At 44.6% G+C, this 22,224-nt stretch overlaps 1 protein-coding gene across 2 annotated transcripts in view; it reads right to left on the reverse strand.

Annotated features, from left to right (window-relative positions):
* The window catches only part of LOC134207814 (eye-specific diacylglycerol kinase), a 312,235-nt gene that overhangs the window by 26,063 nt on the left and 263,948 nt on the right, over window positions 1-22,224 (reverse strand). For both annotated transcript variants that reach the window (XM_062683748.1, XM_062683749.1), the window contains 8 exons: window positions 18,094-18,176; window positions 17,851-18,025; window positions 16,467-16,677; window positions 16,217-16,409; window positions 15,865-16,158; window positions 15,580-15,803; window positions 15,192-15,524; window positions 14,996-15,122 (listed from right to left, as the gene is read on the reverse strand). In XM_062683748.1, coding sequence (XP_062539732.1) covers window positions 14,996-15,122; window positions 15,192-15,524; window positions 15,580-15,803; window positions 15,865-16,158; window positions 16,217-16,409; window positions 16,467-16,677; window positions 17,851-18,025; window positions 18,094-18,176 — 1,640 coding nt within the window. The remainder of the gene's footprint in view (window positions 1-14,995; window positions 15,123-15,191; window positions 15,525-15,579; window positions 15,804-15,864; window positions 16,159-16,216; window positions 16,410-16,466; window positions 16,678-17,850; window positions 18,026-18,093; window positions 18,177-22,224) is intronic.

Raw genomic sequence — 22,224 nt, forward strand, 5'->3', positions numbered from 1 at the left:
GGATGGTGGCCGATCAACGAGAGAATGTGCAGGTTGAGGATCAAAGACCGGTTCTTCAACTTCAGCATAATCAACGTCCATAGCCCATTCTCCGAAAGCACTGATGATAAGAAGGACGCATTCTACGCGCAGCTGGAACGTGAGTACGACAGCTGCCCAAGCCACGACATCAAAATCATCATAGGAGATTTGAGCTAAGACCGACTATTGGGACGTTCATCGCACACCGGCTGACGAACGAAAATGGCCTACGACTAATTTATTTCACTGCCTCCAAGAATATGGCCATTCGCAGCACCTACTTCCAACACAGCCTTCCGTATCGGTACACCTGGAGACAGAATCACAAACTTACCACGTCCTGATTGATGGACGGCACTTCTCCGACATTATCGACGTCAGGACATATCGAGGCGCTAACATCGACAAAGACCGCTATCTGGTGATGGTTAAACTGCGCCCGGTACCGACGACCGCCGCGGTACGACCTAGAGCGACTGAAGCAACCTGATGTCGCCACTGCATACGCGTAGCATCTCGTGGCAGCGTTGCCAGAAGAGGGTGAGCTCGATGTGGCCCTTCTTGAGGACTGCTGGAATACAGATAAAGCAGCCATTAACGACGCAGCGGAGAACAACGTCGGGTATATGGGACGAAGTCGACGGAACGATTGGTTCGACGCAGAGTGCAGACAGATTCTGGAGGAGAAGGACGCAGCGCGGGTGGTCGCGCTGCAGCAAGGCACTCGGCAGAACGTGGAACGTTGTAGACGGAAGCGGAGACAGCAGACCTGGCTTTTCAGGAGAAGGAACGCCGCCTGGAAGAAGCGGAGTGCGAGGAGATGGAACAGCTGTGCCGTTCTCAAGAAACACGCAAGTTCTATCAGAAGCTCAACGCATCCCGCAAAGGCTTCGTGCCGCGAGCCGAAATGTGCCGGGATAAGGATGGGAGCATCTTGACGGACGAACGTGTGGTGATCGAAAGGTAGAAGCAGCACTACGAGGAACATTTGAATGGCGCTGAGAGTACAGGCAGTGAAAGTCAAGGCAGCGGAGGAGATGACTACGTCAGTTCAGCGGACGATGGAAGCCAACCAGCCCCCACCTTGAGGGAAGTTAAGGATGCCATCCAACAGCTAAAGACCAATAAAGCAGCTGATAAGGATGGTATCGGAGCTGAGCTCATCAAGATGGACCCGGAAAAGCTAGCCACTTGCCTGCACAAATTGATAGTCAGAATCTGGACAGCTACCGGAGGAGTGGAAGGAAGGGGTTATATGTCCCATCTTCAAGAAAGGCGACATGGGATACCTTCGAGGTGGTCGAGGAATTCGTCTAACTCTGATCCTTGTTAACGGCTAATAACAATGTCAGTCGTGAAATACGAAGGCGCATCATCTGTGGAAGTCGGGCCTATTACGGGTTCCAGAAGAAATTGCGGTCAAAAAAGATTCGCCACCGCACCAAATGTGTCATGTACAAGACGCTAATAAGACCGGTTGTCCTCTACGGACATGAAACATGGACAATGCTCGAGGAGGACTTGCAAGCACTCGGAGTATTCGAGAGACGGGTGCTTAGGACCATCTTTGGCGGTGTGCAAGAAGACGGTGTGTGGCGGCGAAGAATGAACCATGAGCTCGCCCAACTCTACGGCGAACCCAGTATCCAGAAGGTAGCTAAAGCCGGAAGGGTACGATGGGCAGGACATGTTGCAAGAATGCCGAACAGCAACCCTGCAAAGATGGTGTTCGCTCAAGATCCGGCAGGTACGAGACGGCGTGGAGCGCAGCGAGCGAGATGGGCAGACCAGGTGCACAACGACTTGGCGAGCGTGGGGAGTATTCGAGGATGGATAGATGCGGCCTCGAACCGTGTATTGTGGCGTCAAATTGTTGATTCAGTGTTACCTGTTTAGATGTAGACTAAATAAATGAAATGAATGCTTAACCGTTCGTAGTAGGAATCTTAGAGCAAGATCAATCCAGTTACTAAGTAACTGGGAATTAATCCCGAGGAGCCACTATTTGTTTGTTTTTTGAAAGATCCGGAAGAAGGGAATTGGTTACTTTTGAAAATAAAGCCCAGAGAACTACTTTTCTTCATAAACTTCTTCGGAAAATAAAAAAAAAAACTCCCAGAGTCAAGGGAAGGCCATCTAAGAAGTTCGATGTTCGAGTTCCGTGGTTATTAAGTGAAAACCACAGCTCTATGAACTGTTCAAGTAGACCGGAGACCGATTCTTCGGATGCTTTGTATATAAAAGTGTTTGTTGTCCACCCATGGGCAAAGGAACTCGACTGCTATTATAGTGCTTACTGACTGCTGAACTAACTAATTAGATTAAGTTGCAGCTCTCGATGACAAAGTCAAGGGTTTTTCCATACCTTCGAAACTTCCGGAGAAAACCATGTGGCTCAAAACCTATGGTCAAAACGTGGTGCTGCATTGATTTTGATATCACTGTAGTCAGTGGCGTAGCCAGAAAATTGGTCTGGGGGGGGTTTTCTGAACATTTTTTTTCCGAAAACAAAAATTTTGTCTTGGGGGGGGGGGGGGGTATACCCAAAACCACCCCCGTCCGTGGCTACGCCACTGACTGTAGTATTAGAAAAGGTCTGAGGTGGATTTTGATTATCAGTTTGTGGTAGCCCAAAGGCAATTGATAATTTTTTTCGGAATTCCACCGAGTTTCATTTCAATTCTATAAAGGACATTTCTTTGGAACTAACCAAAACAAAATGAAATACCAAAAGCAAATTTCGGTTGTGCCACACTCCGCAAAATTCCGTGGATTTTCAATTCAAATTACCCGAAATTATTAGCTCTCTTGCTGTTAGTTACCTTATTAACGCAATCGAGCATTCCGATGACTGATAGCCATATGACCACCAAGCCCATTAATATTTTGTAAAGCTCTTCGTTAAAATTAAGAAAAACTTCGAGTGGAAATTCTGAAGGATCTCCCGTTGAAATCCAAAGAATTTCTAAATAGAATTTATGAACAAATGAGAGTGGGTTGGCAGAAAGCCATTTGGCTGAAGGCCACTTGTCCGAAAGTTGTTTGGCCGAAAATGTTGTCAAACAGTTCCTTTAGCTAAAAAAAAATGGCTGGCCGAATAGCTCAATTGGCCGAAAATTCTCATTGGCCGAAATGGTCGTTTGGTAGAAAGAGCCTTTTGGCCGAAAGTTTCGTTTGGCAAAGTGGATTTCGAAAAAAATGGCTCGTGTGACTTTCGGCCAAACGACGGCGAAAATACCGAGAAGTATTTGGCCGAAAATGTTATTTCGCCAAACAAACCATTGAGTCAAAACCCAGATGGCCGAAAATGTTATTTAGCCGAAATGGACGTACTGCCGAAATTTACATACGGTCGAACTGGCCATATGGCCGAAAAAGTCGTTTGGACAAATAGGCCAACATTTGACCGAAAATATTATTTGCCGGAATGGTGCTTTGGCCGAAAAGGTCATGTGGCCGCAAGGGTCGTTTGGCAGAAGCTTTTATATTTTCTGCCAAGTGGTCCTTTCTTTCAAACGACCATATCAGGAATTGCAACGGCATATTAGTCCTGATAATTCGGCCAAACGATACGTTAGAGTTGCGATTCTCAACCTTTCTCTTGAGAGGTACCCCGTCAAACTTATGCTTTCATTGAGGTACCCCCTTTTTTATTTTCGCTGTAAATGAAAATAGGCGTTTTTCATAAGATATATTAAAAACAAACCACAAAACTAAAAATTTTCTGAATTTCTGTTTCAAATTGGTGTTATATGTCAAGCTTCCCACAAGACTTTTGGAGGCTTTCGAGCCCCTAGGAAGCAAGCTTCCAAGCCTCCTGAAACTACGATTACGACTAACGACTCTCTTGATAGGAAGTAGGCTTCCGAGCCTCTTGAAAAGAGGCTTCTGAGCCTCTCGGAAGGAGGCTTCCGAGCCTCTTGGAAGGAGGCTTCCGAGCCTCTGGAAAGGAGGTTTCCGAGCATCTGGAAAGAAGCCTCCTGGAAGGAAGCTTCCGAGCCTCTTGGAAAAAGGCTTCCGAGCTTCTTGGAAGGAGGCTTCCGAGCCTCTTGAAGGGAGGCTTCCGAGCCTCTTGAAGGGAGGCTTCCGACCCTCTTGGAAGAAAGCTTCCTAGCCACCTGGAAGGAAGCTTCCTAGCCTCCTGGAAGGAAGCTTCCTAGCCTCCTGGAAGGAAGCTTCTGAGCCTCCTGGAAGGAAGCTACCGAGCCTCTTGAAAGGAGGCTACCGAGCCTCTTGAAAGGAGGCTACCGAGCGTTTTGAAAGGAGGCTACCAAGCCTCTTGAAAGGAGGCTAACGAGCCTCTTGAAAGGAGGTGCCTGAGCCTCTGGAAAGGAGGCTTCCGAGCCTCTGGAAAGGAGGCTTCCAAGCCTCTTGAAAGGAGGCACCCGAGCCTCTTGAAAGGAAGCTACCGAGCCTCTTGACAGGAGGCTTCCGAGTCTCTTGAAAGGAGGCTACCGAGTCTCTTGAAAGGAGGCTACCGAGCCTCTTTAAAGGAGGCTATCGAGTCTCTTGAAAGGAGGCGCCCGAGCCTCTTGAAAGGGGGCTGCCGAGCCTCTTGGAAAAAGGCTTCCGAGCTTCTTGGAAGGAGGCTTCCGAGCCTCTCGAAGGGAGGCTTCCGACCCTCCTGGAAGGCAGCTTCCGAGCCTCCTGGAAGGAGGCTTCTGAGCCTCCTGGAAGGAGGCTTCTGAGCCTCCTGGAAGGAAGCTTCTGAGCCTCCTGGAAGGAAGCTTCTGAGCCTCTTGGAAGGAGGCTCCCGAGCCTCCTGAAAGGAGGCCCCCGAGCCTCTTGAAAGGAGGCTTCCGAGCCTCTTGAAAGGAGGCTTCCGAGCCTCTTGAAAGGAGGCTTCTGAGCCTCTTGAAAGGAGGCTTCTGAGCCTCTTGAAAGGAGGCTTCTGAGCCTCTTGAAAGGAGGCTTCTGAGCCTCTTGAAAGGAGGCTTACGAGCCTCTTGAAAGGACGCTTTTGAGCCTCTTGAAAGGAGGCTTCTGAGCCTCTAAAAAGGAGGCTTCCGAGACTCTTGAAAGGAGGATTTTGAGCCTCTTGAAAGGAGGCTTCTGAGCCTCTTGAAAGGAGGCTTCTGAGCCTCTTGAAAGGAGGCTTCTGAGCCTCTTGAAAGGAGGCTTCTGAGCCTCTTGAAAGGAGGCTTCCTGAGCTCTTGAAAGGAGGCTTCCTGAGCCTCTTGAAAGGAGGCTTCTGAGCCTCTTGAAAGGAGGCTTCCTGAGCCTCTTGAAAGGAGGCTTCCGAGCCTCTTGAAAGGAGGCTTCTGAGCCTCTTGAAAGTAGGCTTGTGAGCCTCTTAAAAGGAGGCTTCCTAGCCTCTTGAAAGGAGGCTTCCGAGGCTCTAGAAAGGAGGCTTCCTGAGCCTCTTGAAAGGAGGCCTGAGGCCTCTTGAAAGGAGGCTTCCTGAGCCTCTTGAAAGGAGGCTTCCTGAGCCTCTTGAAAGGAGGCTTCTGAGCCTCTTGAAAGGAGGCTTCCTGAGCCTCTTGAAAGGAGGCCTGAGCCTCTTGAAAGGAGGCCTGGAGCCTCTTGAAAGGAGGCCTGAGCCTCTTGAAAGGGGCTTCTGGAGCCTCTTGAAAGGGGCTTCTGAGCCTCTAGAAAGGGGGCTTCCGAGCCTCTTGAAAGGGGGCTTCCGACCCTCTTGAAAGGAGGCTTCCGAGCCTCTTGAAAGGAGGCTTCCGAGCCCTTGAAAGGAGGCTTCCGAGCCCTTGAAAGGAGGCTTCCGAGCCCTTGAAAGGAGGCTTCCGAGCCTCTTGAAAGGAGGCTTCTGAGCCTCTTGAAAGGAAACTTCAGAGCCTCTGGAAATGAGGCTTCCGAGCCTCTGGAAAGGAGGCTTCCGAGCCTCTTGAAAGGAGGCTTCCGAGCCTCTTGAAAGGAGGCTTCCGAACTTCTTGAAAGGAGGCTTCCTACCCTCTTGAAAGGAGGCTTCCAAGCTTCTCGGAAGGAGGCTTCCAAGCCTCTCGAAAGGAGGCTTCCGAGCCTCTTGAAAGAAGGCTTCCGAGGCTCTTGAAAGGAGGCTTCCGAGCCTCTTGAAAGGAGGCTTCCGAGCCACTGTAAAGGAGGCTTCCGAGCCTCTTGAAAGGAGGCTTCCGAGCCTCTGGAAAGGAGGCTTCCGAGCCTCTGTAAAGGAGGCTTCCGAGCCTCTGTAAAGGAGGCTTCCGAGCCTCGGGAAAGGAGGCTTCCGAGCCTTTTGAAAGGAGGCTTCCGAGCCTCTTGAAAGGAGGCTTCCGAGCCTCTTGAAAGGAGGCTTCCGAGCCTCTTGAAAGGAGGCTTCCGAGCCTCTTGAAAGGAGGCTTGAGCCTCTTGAAAGGAGGCTTCTGAGCCTCTTGAAAGGAGGCTTCTGAGCCTCTTGAAAGGAGGCTTCTGAGCCTCTTGAAAGGAGGCTTCCTGAGCCTCTTGAAAGGAGGCTTCTGAGCCTCTTGAAAGGAGGCTCTGAGCCTCTTGAAAGGAGGCTTCTGAGCCTCTTGAAAGGAGGCCTTTGAGCCGCTTGAAAGGAGGCTTCCGAGTCTCTGGAAAGGAGGCTTCCGAGCCTCTTGAAAGGGGGCTGCCTGGCCTCTGGAAAGGAGGCTTCCTGAGCCTCTTGAAAGGAGGCTTCCTGAGCCTCTTGAAAGGAGGCTCTGAGCCTCTTGAAAGGGGCTTCCTGAGCCTCTTGAAAGGGGGCCTGACCCTCTTGAAAGGAGGCTTCTGAGCTTCTTGAAAGGAGGCTTCCTGAGCCCTTGTAAGGAGGCTTCCTGAGCCCTTGAAAGGAGACTTCCGAGCCTCTTGAAAGGAGGCTTCTGAGCCTCTTGAAAGGAAACTTCAGAGCCTTTGGAAATGAGGCTCTGAGCCTCTTGAAAGGAGGCTTCCGAGCCTCTTGAAAGGAGGCTTCCGAACCTCTTGAAAGGAGGCTTCCGAACTTCTTGAAAGGAGGCTTCCTACCCTCTTGAAAGGAGGCTTCCAAGCTTCTCGGAAGGAGGCTTCCAAGCCTCTCGAAAGGAGGCTTCCGAGCCTCTTGAAAGAAGGCCTCCAAGGCTCGTGAAAGGAGGCTTCCGAGCCTCTTGAAAGGAGGCTTCCGAGCCTCTGTAAAGGAGGCCTGAGCCTCTGTAAAGGCGGCTTCCGCGATTCTGGAAAGGAGGCTTCCCAGCCTCGGGAAAGGAGGCTTCCGAGCCTTTTGAAAGGAGGCTTCCGAGCCTCTTGAAAGGAGGCTTCCGAGCCTCTTGAAAGGAGGCTTCCTGAGCCTCTTGAAAGGAGGCTTCTGAGCCTCTTGAAAGGAGGCTTCTGAGCCTCTTGAAAGGAGGCTCTGAGCCTCTTGAAAGGAGGCTTCTGAGCCTCTTGAAAGGAGGCTTCTGAGCCACTTGAAAGGAGGCGTCTGAGCCTCTTGAAAGGAGGCTTCTGAGCCTCTTGAAAGGAGGCTTCTGAGCCTCTTGAAAGGAGGCTTCTGAGCCTCTTGAAAGGAGGCTTCTGAGCCTCTTGAAAGGAGGCTTCTGAGCCTCTTGAAAGGAGGCTTCTGAGCCTCTTGAAAGGAGGCTTCCGAGTCTCTGGAAAGGAGGCTTTCGAGTCTCTGGAAAGGAGGCTTCCGAGCCTCTTGAAAGGAAGCTTCCGAGCCTCTTGAAAGGAGGCTTCCGAGCCTCTTGAAAGGAGGCTTCCGAGCCTCTTGAAAGGAGGCTTCCGAGCCTCTTGAAAGGAGGCTTCCGAGCCTCTTGAAAGGAGGCTTCTGAGCCTCTTGAAAGGAGGCTTTTGAGCCTCTTGAAAGGAGGCTTCCGAGCCTCTTGAAAGGAGGCTTCCGAGCCTCTTGAAAGGAGGCTTCCGAGCCTCTTGAAAGGAGGCTTCCGAGCCTCTTGAAAGGAGGCTTCCGAGCCTCTTGAAAGGAGGCTTCCGAACCTCTTGAAAGGAGGCTTCCGAACCTCTTGAAAGGAGGCTTCCGAACCTCTTGAAAGGAGGCTTCCGAGCCTCTTGAAAGGAGGCTTCCGAGCCTCTTGAAAGGAGGCTTCCGAGCCTCTTGAAAGGAGGCTTCCGAGCCTCTTGAAAGGAGGCTTCTGAGCCTCTTGAAAGGAGGCTTCTGAGCCTCTTGAAAGGAGGCTTCTGAGCCTCTTGAAAGGAGGCTTCTGAGCCTCTTGAAAGGAGGCTTCTGAGCCTCTTGAAAGGAGGCTTCCGAGCCTCTTGAAAGGAGGCTTCCGAGCCTCTTGAAAAGAGGCTTCCGAGCCTTTTGAAAGGGTCTCTTCAAGTCTCTTCAAAGAAGGCTTCTGAAATACTGCCGAGTCTTTTGAAAGGAGTTTACCGAATCATATTCTTATTTTTTGTTTCGATCAGATTTTCAAAATTTGTTCATTCTTCGTTTGGTTTATAACCTTTTTGTGCTGAAGCCCTTCATGTACTGTGCTGATTGTGGTAGGCCAGATTAACTAGGATTAAATTTGCTGATTGGATTTGCGTGCACTTTATGTACAATGCAAAGTTTTTTAATAAAAAATTAAACCATAATCAAAACTTTATCAATCAAGGAATTTTATTACATCCGCCATTGCCCATTTTTTCCGAGGTACCTCCTGAGGTCAGCGAAGGTACCTCCAGGGGTACATGTACCCCAGGTTGAGAACCGCTGCGTTACACAGTGTTTTATTTCGTCATTTTCACGATCGAAATTCAAAAACTCGAAAAGTGTTGATTTTGGATATAGGGTTTGAAGTTTTGAGATATTTAGGAGCGCATCTTTCGATAAAAACAGTTTGATGATTAATCCCCCTAAAAGTGAGTTGAGAAAATTTTTTCCGTTTTTTCTACAAAGTTGTTGAACAAGCAAAATTACATGTTTTTGCTGAACATTGTAACATTCCATCTCACATACAACAAAAGTTATCTTTAAATTATACATATTTTCAGAGGTATTTCCACTTGTGATTACTCCCTTAACTGCAAAAAGTCGCAAATTTCTTCACGATATGCTGAAAATCGCTTATTTCATTTTTATACTGATATTGAAAACTTTTGTCGACAAGAGTCTTCTCGAATGCTGTGTTAAAAACTTGTAAACCTATGAGAAATCATAATATTTGAATAACTTTTGTTTTATAAGAGATAGAAAGTTACAATGTTCAGCAAAAACGTGTAATTTTGCTGGTTTGACAACTTTGTAGAAGAGACGGAAAATGTGAAAAATCATTAGAGTTAGTTTAAGTTAAAAGAATGATTTTAGGGGATTTCCTCATAAACCATGTTAAGTTGTTATGCGTGAGAGTAAACGGCTTTTCGGCCAAATCAAAAAGTTTTCTGCCCAATGATTTTGAGAAATGAACATTAAAACACTCTGATTATGCGAATATTTACATTTTATCCAGTCAAATTTCATGCACCAAACAAGCCGAAACAGTTATCCAAAAAAATGTACGCGACATCGTGACATTTTTTTTTTGCCGATGAGGTAAACTGTTTGTTTACTGCTACGTTAGAGTCGTGCCGGCGTGTGGTCAGCATTTGCATGAGATTTTTTGTTTCGGCTCGTGCGCAGCTTAAACAGCACAGAATCGTGTTTAATTACATGTGGCAAAAAGCCTAGAAAGTGTGCTATCCGTAGGTACTTACATATTTATTCGTTTTTACCTCTAAAATGAGCAAGAAGTAATGAAAAGAATATTTTCCATCAAAAACGGTTATACGTTGTGCAATTATTGTACGAAAACATTGATTGTTGGGAGAGAAAATAGGAAAAAATCATGAGCTGACTGCTTGGCGTGGCTGCTGTTGCGGCTGCCGTGGTTTTGTTTTTCTGTTATTGCCGTTATTGCATAGAAGAATGCATAGAATGGATGGTAAAAAGAAATGTCAACCATTCTCGACCCTCCGTAGACTGCATGGTTGGCGATGTGTAGCCATGGACCGAGTCGAATGGAGAAGACTCTTATACCGTGGGGCATCGAAATCCGTACACTTAAGCACCTTAGTATATGAAAAAGTCATTAGAAAATTGGAATTGAATGTAAATAAAACGTTTGTCATTGACACAGGCGCATGAAGGCTTCTACTTTTGAAGTGTTTCAATGTTTCAAATGTTGTTGTCCACCGTGGACGGATTTCGAATCAAAGGATCAAAATCCGTATAGCTATTTTTTAACTAAATATTTAAATTGAAACAGTCTGATTGACTAAACTACCAATGTAAATAATTGAATAGGCACCTTGAGAAGCGATCCCTTCGATTTGTATTCCGCTTATCTTATGTAATAATTCGCAATTAGCTATTAAAACACAGTGATTTGACTATGCGTCCAATTTGGGAATCTCGAGCTCGTTCAGTAGCCGCTAGGTTGAGAAAGCCGTCGGAGGTCCTTCGTAGCTTAGTTAGTTAAAGCAACAGTCTAGCGTGCTGTAGGGTCATGGGTTCGAGTCCCATCGAAGGGAAAGTGGTTACATATTCACATATGAGTTTTCATAACATTGTAAATTAACGTCCAAGTCGAGTGGTTTAATTCCCAGAAATAGGCAATTAACTTTGATTGAACTGAATTTAAACACAGTTACTTTTGGTGCAATTATGCTCTACTCGGAAACAAAGGGATGGGGCCTTACGACTTGCCCAACAAACTGTCGATTTGCTCAGTTGAAAAGCGTACCCAGTCAATACCCGACACTAAACGGCACTTCAAACCCTCTCGCCTAATCCAGCTTGAAACGGCTAGTGATCTTTGCAACGTATGTATGATCCAAAGTATAGAAGCCTTCTTTGTCCTTCGTAACACGATTACCGAGGAAACGTGAGACTTCCCCGAAAAACGACAAATTAATTTTGTTCTTCAACAGTTTCTCAACATTGTCGACCTCCCCCTCTGAGACACACGAAACAATCATGTCGTCAACATAGATTAATATCAAGCTTCTTGGTAAACAAACACGGGTTCGATCTGCTTCACTGAAATCTGAATTCTCAAAGTATGCCGCAAAAAATGTCATTCCAGACTTTCACTCCGTACAAACAACATTGAAGCCTACAGACGAGATGCTCCTTGACGCGAACCATGAAATCTCTCGGCTGCTGCATGTAGATTTCTTCATGAAGTTGTCCGTGAAGGTAAGCACTCTTGACACCGAGTGCTTACGACCGTTGGGTAATTCGACTCGACTCCATGTGTTGTTCTTCGTCAGGGAATCATACTTCTCTCTCATAGACGCTTTCCACAGATCCTGCTCTGGACCACAAATGGCTTACTTGTAGTTAAGCGGCTCATGTTTAACCACCTTTGCGATGTTCACAACATATTCTCGTAATTTGGAAGGTAGCTTAGCCCGGGTACTCCTCTGTTCTCTCGGAGCCACCTGGTCCGGCGCCTCTTCTGGCTCGACATTCTCCTCCTCACCTGATGCTTCTGCTTCCACAAACTCGTAGTATTTGTCGTCGGAATCTACGATGTGGGCCAGTGGCGTAGCCACGGGGTGGTTTTGGGTATAAACCCTTCCCCCCCAAAGACAAAATTTTTTGAAGAAAATTTTTTTTTCGAAAAAAAAATGTTCAGAAACCCACCCCCCCCCCAGACCAATTTTCTGGCTACGCCACTATTGTGGGCTAATGGTATGATTGGTTGTTCTCATGCGCAGCAACTTCATCTTCTTTTTTTTGTTTTGTCATAAGACGAGTTTGTAAAATCCCATTTAATTCCACCACTTAATTGTATCTTGACAGATACGTATTTTGACCTCAAAAGTAAGGTCGTCTTCAGTGTCTCGTACTTGACTCGACTTCATCTTCTTGAGATTTGAACCAGATATCATACCCAAAACTTTCAACGAAATGATCTCCATCGATGGTATTCATGAGCGAGCCATTTCTTAACGGGGAAGGGTCATTTGGCCGAAATCCATTCAGCCGAAAGCCGTTTGGCCGGACGGCGCTAAGCCAAAGAAACCATTAGACAGAAAACCCATATGGCCGAAAATCTTTGGTCGAACAGGTCATTTGCTCTAATGTCATCTGGCCAAATAGATTATTTGGCCAAATAGGTCATTCGGCCGAATTTATTATTCCTGAGACTCACTTCTCACTAATAATTTCTCACTTCTCACTATTCACTGTGAAAAGTGAATTGACTTTTCACTTCTCACTTCGCACTACTCACTTTTCACAGTGAGAAATGAGAAATTTTGAAAAGTGAGAAGTGCGAAGCGATCAGTGAGACGTCTCACTTCTCATTTCGCACAACTCACTTTTTACTGAAGAAGTGAGAAGTGAGCAAATCATTAGTGCGCAGGGAGACGTCTGTTATATCATTTCTTAATAATAATTTCTCGCTTCTCACTTCTCACCTCGCACTACTCATTTCTCAATTCTTACTGTGAAAAGTGAGAGGTGCGAAGTGGGAAATGAGTTGTCTCACCACTCACTTCGAACTTCTCACTTTTCGCAGTGAGAGGTGAGAAATTATTAGCGCGAAGTGAAAAAGCAGACGTCTCACTTCTCACTACTCATTTATCTCTTATCTCTCTAATCTACTCACGTTTCACTACTGTTTTCGCACTACTCACTTTTCATAGTGAAAAGTGAGAATGAGGAGTTAGAAATGAGAAGTAAACGTCTGACTTCTCACTTCTCATTTCTTACTTATCACTACTCACTGTCAAAAGTGGGATGAGCGAAGAAAGAAGAGAAACGTCTCTCTTGGCAGTGAGAAGTTGAAATTGAGATTGAAAAGTGAGAAGTGAAATGTCAAATGACCCATTTAGCCAAATGACATATTCGGCCGAACGACCTATAAGACCGAATAACTTGTTCGGCCAAATGACCTATTCCGTTGAATGACCTCCAGTTCGGCCAAACAACTTTCGGCCTAGTGGAGGCTAGTAGAGCCTCTTTGTGTCAGCTTCCGTACTGACAGTAAAGCACTATCAAGTTTTGGTTCGTACAGTCTTTGAACAAAATCTTCTTCACTTTTCCTTCACCGTTCACCCAGTCCACAAACCCATCGCCAATCGGTCGTGGATCCGTCCACCAGTTAAGCTAGAAACGCTAATGAGATATCCAGGTTGATATATTCAAATATTCAAATATTATTGATATCCTAGTGCCGTTACATTCTCATTAAAGTATTTAGCGATTATTTAGTGAACATGTGATATGATGATCTTTTAATTTGTGTTCGACACTAAACAATAATTACTACTACTGCCTAACGGTACAATCCACAGCGCGCATTTTGTTTGAACATCAACTATTTGTAGGGTTTAAATTAAAAGCATACAAAAGCTATCACTTGGTGCAATTTGGACCATGGATTTGAATGTTATTTGTTTTCGTATCATGGGCCATACAGCACTACTCCGTCTTTTACAACGCATGTGTTCAATAGCAATAGCCAGCCTACATCAATAGAAACTTCTGACAGTGTGCTGTAGTAAATACTTCGCTCTAGGGATCCTACATTCAGAGATATGCGGAAGCGGCCATCTTGAACCAATCGCGCATTGAGAACTGTCAAAATCTGAGCCAAATGAACTTTGTTATTGTTGCAGATTGAAAAGTAAAAGTATTGTGATTTTGATGAAAAAGATTTCACGAAAAGTTTTGTCGAATAAACAATTTGTAGTAAAAATAAACAGTATTCGGCCATCTCTTAATATAGCATCCCTACTTCGTTAAGACATCTCTTACTCTAAATTTGTCAACATGTCTCAGACTCCGCTTGAAAAAAAGTAAACAATCGAAACTGTCAGCAATCTCCATTGATTCTTTTGCCCTATCTTGCATGGAATCCCTACTTGCACATCCCAGTTCGAAACAGTAATAACAATCACCTGAATCCGAAGGCATCTTCATTCAAGCCGAACAACCGCTCGTGGAAGCTGTTTTTCGTTGGCCGCGTCAATTTGACAATAGCGAGTGGTGAGAGAGGTTTGTGTGCGTATGACGATCATGTTATTTTGAATTGAATTGCGTGCATTGTTTTATTTATTTTATGTTAGTTTAAAAATAGAAAGCGATCAGTTTGTGAATGTATAGAAGGAGAAAAAAGAGAAGAATGTTAAGAAGAAGATACCATATTAAAATGTGTTGTTAGTGATTGAAAACAAAGTGTGACAAAATATTGCAAAAAAGAACATTCCGAACAAGGTGTAAAAAATTTCACGGAGGAAAACGACGGCCAACATCATCCTGAACGAATCACGCACCGTCAGTCCGTTCTTTGATGAATTGAAAACAGGAAAAAAAAGCTACGACTTGAAATGACAGAGCCGCTGCGAAGTGCTTCTGCTTCTTTATTGTACTGAGCCAGTCAGCAGTCAGTCAGTTCTCGCCTGTTCAAACGTCTGTTTTTATTTGTCAAGGAAGAAGGAACAAGTGAGAAAAAAGGGATGGATTGGCGTAATGGGGAAAATTTTCCAATGGCCACAGACAAATATATTTATCTTGCAATGAAATAAATGAGTAAAAACATATTTCGATTCGCTTAGAAGTGAACAAACAAAATAACAAAATTGCAAATATCGATTAACGTAAAACTGTATTCGTAGCAGATGTGACCAATTTTATGTTCTACCTATGTGATAAATTTAATTGAAATAAATAAGGTCGAACCCACAAGTGTAACGCTCGTTACCTCAATTTCTCTGAGAATTAGGTGGTCTATTTATCGGGGCTACGTCTGCCGTCTATGGTCGCTTCTTTGAAATCATGGCCAGGTAGAGAGGCACGAGGACGACAAGTATGCAAACATCATTTAAATTTCCATTTAATGAAGAGCAAACATGACACGTGGAGGAGATAAAGGCAGTCGTTTTCCGTTTCTTTTTCCATCCGAGATGCTCGCCATGTGCAGCCCCGTTGGAAAAAGGAATGTACGCCTTGGTTTGGCTCACGTATATTGCGAAATAGGATTTCCCAGAGAAGGAGTCGTTAAATGGGGAAAAAAAGAGGCAGGCAAAAGGACCTGTTTATTTATTTGAATAGAATTAGAGTGAAAGAACTGGGATGAAACCTGTTGTTGCTGCGAAGGAAATTAGATCGTATTAGGAATGTTACCTTCTAAAGTTGACCAACTGGTCCAGGCTCTGACCATTTCCGAGGGTCCCTCCGTCTGGTCCGGCAACGCCGAGATTGTTTCGGGGGCTGTCCTGAGATCCGTGCGAACCTTGCGATCCCTGAGAACCTTTGGAAAAGAATTAATAAATAATTAGAATCCTTGCCTAATTGAATGTTTCGTCAATCGAAGACTAACTCTTTCGCGATGGAATGTCCAGAGCGGGCGACAGCGTGTCAGACGCACTGCCCGAACCAGGCCCCGAGAGCGATCGGTTGAAGAATTTAAGCCCCGGTGATTGGGGCGTTCCATCGCGGGAATCCCGATCGCTGGACTCTACGCTGCTGGTCAGGTGCGCCGGTAGTGCCGAGCCCTCCTTTTGCAGATGACCACCGCTCTCGTCTTCCGGTGTCTGCGGCAACGTCGGACACTCCTGGTCCAACACAAAGATACAATCGGTGGCGATGTCGGTAATGAAGTGGAGATTCTCCTGCGCTCGGTCCACCCGGAAGAACCGCTCAGCTGTGCAGGCTGTGGATGATATCAGTGTTTGAGATGAACTCCACCTTGAGGGTTGGAAACTTACAATCGATGAAGCACCAATCCGGCGACAGTTTGGGACTATCTGGTTGCTCTTCGCAGAACTTGTTCACGAGGATTCGAACCTGTTCGAGATCGGTAACGGGCACATCCAGCGTTCCCAGATTGACGGCAGAACTCTTCAGCAGATCCTTGTCGTAGTGGTTCTGCTCGTAGTCGGACATCATGATCTTCATCAGTGTTAGGTTGAGAGATTCGAGTTTTTCTTGCCTGAAATTAAAAGTTTTTATGATCAGATATGGAATTTTGTCGGATAAATACGGAAACTTACGGCACATTGGCCCTTCCGGGCTTCCGTTTCGCCAGCATCACAGCCTTGTTCAGTAGGGTCATTTCGATGGTGGACGGCTTCAGCTTGCACGCTTCACCGTCCACCTGCATTGGGATGGTTTTTGAGGTGACGATCTTCGCGGACTTGCACTGCGCTATGCAGGTCCCGTGGCCACCGGCCTGCAGCAGCGGGAGCTGATAAGTAGTCAGCCCGACGACCTCGATCATACCGTCATCGGTTGCCGGTTCAAATTGACCACCAGATTTGTTCCACGGATGGGTACCACCTCCGTAGCTGCAAAATGGACTCTCAGATATCGAAGGACTGCCACCAAAATTGACCCCACAATTACCTTGGAATGTTGAGAAATACTATTGCGTGCACCTTGTGCTCCTTCAGCTTTGACGTGAGATCCTTACCGTCGCATTCAAGCGTCACAAACTCAGCCAAACCCTTCCACTTTCGCTTGAGCAGATCCTTTCCACCGGCCTGGCCGTAGAACATCTTGTTTCGCAGGCGGGAATTGAACTTCTCCGGATGAGCCTCTGTAAAAGTCAATCGTCAACTTTGGGCGCAACATCAAAATCTACCACCACACAAACCTCTAGCCTCGTGGAATTCCAACGCTATGTGGGCATCAACCCCCAATGAAAAGTAGTTGTTGACCACATTCAAAGGTAGATTGTCCTTTCCGTCCTCAGCGTTCGACACCGCAGTGTTCGGTTCCACCTTCAAGTTCCACCGATCCAGCAACACCGTGTCGGAGTTCCCAATGTTGGCCAAAATCTTCCCAATTGGCTCATCCGTATAGCCCTACCGAGAACAATATCAAATTATTACCTCCTTCCCCCTCAATGGCCACACGCAATTTGCCGTAAATAATCCATTTTGCAATAGACGAGGTTCACTCAGTCAGAAAAAAAGACAATAGCATCCCCTCGATATAGGCAAGCCGCGCGACACCGCCCACACCACGGACAATGGCGTACCAAATCAATTCTCGGGTATAATAGCATTAGACTCGGTTTTGTGGTTTCCAGCTTCTTGAGCGTGTAAAATCCCATCCGGCAACGCGAACAGGAAGAGCGACCGACCGACCGACCGACCAAACTCCAACCGTCGAACGATAAGAGGATGACACCCAGAAACAATCACGTTTTTCAATCAATTTATTTTTATCTCCGCAAATCAAATATTATTTGATGTGGCACGACGATGGTGAAAGTACGGCTCCGCCGCCGCAGGCGCCCGTATCGAAATTGGAACGGAAGAATGTCGAAACTTGGTTTGGATTTGGGGAATAGATGACAATTGCATTACTAAGTGATGTACTCTGCGTATGTGATTTGTGTCGTACGCAACGCAAAACGATGTTCCGAACTTTAACAACAATTGGAGCCCCTTTGAAGCCATTCTATTTCAATGAAGAGTAGTTCTGTTCAATTCAATTTACTCTGCGTAATTTACCAAACGATGAAAACTTCTATTCGAGCTATTAATTTTGATGGAAAGTGGAATTTCCGCATGTGACAGTTCTATTGCCACGCCCGCCGTGACATATCCCATTTGGTTTAATGAGACCCCTTTATATGTGAGTGCGGATTATCATTTGCATGCGATGGAATGACAAAGACTGAAGGACGATGTGTAGTACGCATAGAGTGATCCTTCCATAGTGCTTTGATGTGGTCGATTGATTGGTCGGTGCTTGGAAGCACTTTGATTTTATGGCTGGATTAGGTGGTTCCTAGTGGAATGGCAAACGTGTAACCCTATCTTCTATATTTCGATTAGAAGCAGGAACAATATAAATATCTTATCAGTTGTGTACCGACAGCAATTAACAGATTGATGGAAATCTGTTCTATTTGTTTATCTGCCAATTTATCTCATACGATGAAATTTGGTCCTTCCTTGAGCAATAGTTTGCATAGCGGAAAATTTACAACAAAATTGTGTGACAAAAATCATTCAACAGGTACTCACCCCACCCCACCCGAGCGCCCGGGCCAGATCGTTTCCGGTGCCGAGCGGCAGGACCCCGACGGCCGGCGGAGGCACAAAGTTGATCTGATCCAGCACCGAGAGGACCCAGCCGACGGTGCCGTCGCCTCCGCAAGCCAGCACCCGCAGCTGGGGCACTTTGCGAAACATCTCCAGCCTGCAGGGTTGGGAAATTGGACGTGAGTGCAGTATAGTAATTTTTTCATTCAACGGATTCCAACTTACCCCATCTTTGGTCCACCTTGCGTCAGATCGAAAACCTGTCGCGGATTCAACAGCCACTGGAACTTTTGGAGAAGTTTGGCACCCTGCAAAAAAAAAACAAGGGAAAATTGCTTGATGGGTAATCAATGAATGACTTGAATATTTTTTAAAGAGTAAATGAAGTAAATTCCGTGGGTGGGGGAATTCTAATGAAGTCTGAGTAAACGCAGTCCCCTCAAATTTTAACGAAGCTTAGAATAAACTCAAAATATTGAAAATGAATTTGAATTTCAAAAAGAAATTCGAATAAAATAGCATTTAAATGTGGGCCCTCCTTAGCCGTGCGGTAAGATGCGCGGCTATAAGTGAGTTCCAGAGAGAAATTGTTTTGTCTCAAAAAACTATTCAACTTCCCCTCATCAGAATTCATTCGAATTCCTCTCAGGAATTCAATCGAATTCCTCTCAGGAATTCATTCGAATTCCTCTCAGAAATTCATCCGAATTCCTCTCAGGTATTCATTAGAATTTCTTTCAGTAATTAACTTAAATTCCTCTAAGGAATTCATTCGAATTCCTCTCAGGAATTCATTCGAATTCCTCTCAGGGTATGTGAATGACTTTCTGAGAGGAATTCGAATGAATTCCTAAGAGGAATTCGAATGAACTGCTGAGAGGAATTCGAATTAATTCCTGAGAGGAATTCGAATGAATTCCTGAGAGGAATTCGAATGAATTCCTGCGAGGAATTCGAATGAATTCCTGAGAGGAATTCGAATGAATTCCTGAGAGGAATTCGAATGAATTCCTGAGAGGAATTCGAATGAATTCCTGAGAGGAATTCGAATGAATTCCTGAGAGGAATTCGAATGAATTCCTGAGAGGAATTCGAATGAATTCCTGAGAGGAATTCGAATGAATTCCTGAGAGGAATTCGAATGAGTTCCTGAGAGGAATTCGAATGAGCTCCTGAGAGGAATTCGAATGAATATCTGAGAGGAATTCGAATGAATTGCTCAGAGGAATTCGAATGAATTCCTGAGTGGAGTTCGAATGATTCCTGAGAGGAATTCGAATGAATTCTTGAGAAGAATTCGAATGAGTTCCTGAGAAGAATTCGAATGAATTCCTGAGAAAAAATCAGAATTCGAATGAATTCCTGAGAGGAATTCGAATGAATTCTTGAGAAGAATTCGAATGAATTCCAGAGAGGAATCCGAATGAATTCCTAAGAGGAATTCGAATGAATTCCTGAGAGGAATTCGACTGAATTCCTGAGGAGAATTCGAATGAATTCCTTAGTGGAATTCGAATGAATTCCTGAGAGGAATTCGAATGAATTCCTTAGAGGAATTCGAATGAATTCCTGAGAGGAATTCGAATGAATTCCTGAGAGGAATTCGAATGAATTCCTTATAGGAATTCGAATGAATGGCTGAAAGGAATTTGAATGAATTCCTGAGAGAGAATTCGAATAAATTCCTGAGAGGAATTCAGATGAATTCCTGAGAGGAATTCGAATGAATTGCTGAGAGGAATTCGAATGAATTCCTGAGAGTAATTCGAATGAATTCCTGAGAGGAATTCGAATGAATACCTGAGAGGAATTCGAATGAATTCCTGAGAGGAATTCAGATGAATTCTGAGACGAATTCGAATGAATTTCTGAGAGAAATTCGAATGAATTCCTGAGAGGAATTCGAATGAATTCCTGAGAGGAATTCGAATGAATTCCTGAGAGGAATTTGAAAGAATTCCTGAGAGGAATTGAAAGAATTCCTGAGAGGAATTGAATGAATTCCTGAGAGGAATTCGAATGAATTCCTGAGAGGAATTCGAATGAATTCCTGAGAAGGAATTCAGAATGAATTCCTGAGGAGAATTCGAATGAATTCCTGAGAGGAATTCGAATGAATTCCTGAGAGGAATTGAGATGAATTCCTGAGAGGAATTCGAATGAATTCCTGAGAGAAATTTTAATGAATTCTGACATGAATTCAGATGAAATCCTCAGATGAATTCGGATGACATCCTGAGAGGAATTCAAATGAATTCCTGAGAGGAATTCAAATGAATTCCTGAGAGGAATTCGAATGAATTCCTGAGAGGAATTCGAATGAATTCCTGAGAGGAATTCGAATGAATTCCTGAGAGGAATTCGAATGAATTCCTGAGAGGAATTGGAATGAATTCCTGAGAGGAATTCGAATGAATTCCTGAGAGGAATTCGAATGAATTCCTGAGAGGAATTCGAATGAATTCCTGAGAGGAATTCGAATGAATTCCTGAGAGGAATTCGAATGAATTCCTGAGAGGAATTCGAAAGAATTCCTGAGAGGAATTCGAATAAATTCCTGAGAGGAATTCGAATGAATTCCTGAGAGAAATTCGAATGAATTCCTGAGAGGAATTCGAATGAATTCCTGAGAGGAATTCGAATGAATTCCTGAGAGGAATTCGAATGAATTCCTGAGAGGAATTCGAATGAATTCCTGAGAGGAATTCGAATGAATTGCTGAGAGGAATTCGAATGAATTCCTGAGAGGAATTCGAATGAATTCCTGAGAGGAATTCGAATGAATTCCTGAGAGGAATTCGAATAAATTCCTGAGAGGAATTCGAATGAATTCCTGAGAGGAATTCGAATAAATTCCTGAGAGGAATTCGAATGAATTCCCGATAGGAATTCGAATGAATTCCCGATAGGAATTCGAATGAATTCCCGATAGGAATTCGAATGAATTCCCGATAGGAATTCGAATGAATTCCCGATAGGAATTCGAATGAATTCCTCGAAAGGAATTCAAATGAATTCCTGAGCGGAGTTCGAATGAATTCCTGAGAGGAATTCGAATGATATCCTGAGAGAAATTCGAATGAATTCCCGAGAGGAATTCGAATGAATTCTTGAGATGAATTCGAATGAATTCCTGAGAAAAAATCGAATGAATTCCTGAAAAGAATTCGAATGAATTCCTGAGAGGAATTCGAATGAATTCCTGAGAGGAATTCGAATGAATTCCTGAGAGGAATTCGAATGAATTCCTGAGAGGAATTCGAATGAATTCCTGAGAGGAATTCGAATGAATTCCTGAGAGGAATTCGAATGAATTCCTGAGAGGAATTCGAATGAATTCCTGAGAGGAATTCGAATGAGTTACTGAGAGGAATTCGAATGAATTTCTGAGAGGAATTCGAATGAATTCCTGAGAGGAATTCAAATAAATTCCTGAGAGGAATTCGAATGAATTCCTGAGAGGAATTCGAATGAATTCCTGAGAGGAATTCGAATGAATTCCTGAGAGGAATTCGAATGAATTCCTGAGAGGAATTCGAATGAATTCCTGAGAGGAATTCGAAAGAATTCCTGAGAGGAATTCGAAAGAATTCCTGAGAGGAATTCGAAAGAATTCCTGAGAGGAATTCGAATGAATTCCTGAGAGGAATTCGAATGAATTCCTGAGAGGAATTCGAATGAATATCTGAGAGGAATTCGAATGAATTGCTCAGAGGAATTCAAATGAATTCCTGAGCGGAGTTCGAATGAATTCCTGAGAGGAATTCGAATGAATTCCTGAGAGGAATTCGAATGAATTCTTGAGAGGAATTCGAATGAATTCCTGAGAGGAATTCGAATGAATTCCTGAGAGGAATTCGAATGAATTCCTGAGAGGAATTCGAATGAATTCCTGAGAGGAATTCAAATGAATTCCTGAGAGGAATTCAAATGAATTCCTGAGAGGAATTCAAATGAATTCCTGAGAGGAATTCGAATGAATTTCTGAGAGGAATTCGAATGAATTGCTCAAAAGAATTCGAATGAATTCCTGAGCGGAGTTCGAATGAATTCCTGAGAGGAAGTCGAATGATATCCTGAGAGGAGTTCGAATGAGTTCTTGAGAGGAGTTCGAATGAATTCCTGAGAGGAGTTCGAATGAGTTCTTGAGAGGAGTTCGAATGAATTCTTGAGAGGAATTCGAATGAATTCCTGAGAGGAATTCGAATGAATTCCTGAGAGGAATTCGAATAAATTCCTGAGAGGAATTCGAATAAATTCCTGAGAGGAATTCAAATGAATTCCTGAGAGGAATTCAAATGAATTCCTTAGAGGAATTCAAATGAATTCCTGAGAGGAATTCGAATGAATATCTGA

Source organism: Armigeres subalbatus, chromosome 1, assembly GCF_024139115.2.
Source record: "Armigeres subalbatus isolate Guangzhou_Male chromosome 1, GZ_Asu_2, whole genome shotgun sequence".
Taxonomy (NCBI): Eukaryota; Metazoa; Arthropoda; class Insecta; order Diptera; family Culicidae; genus Armigeres; species Armigeres subalbatus.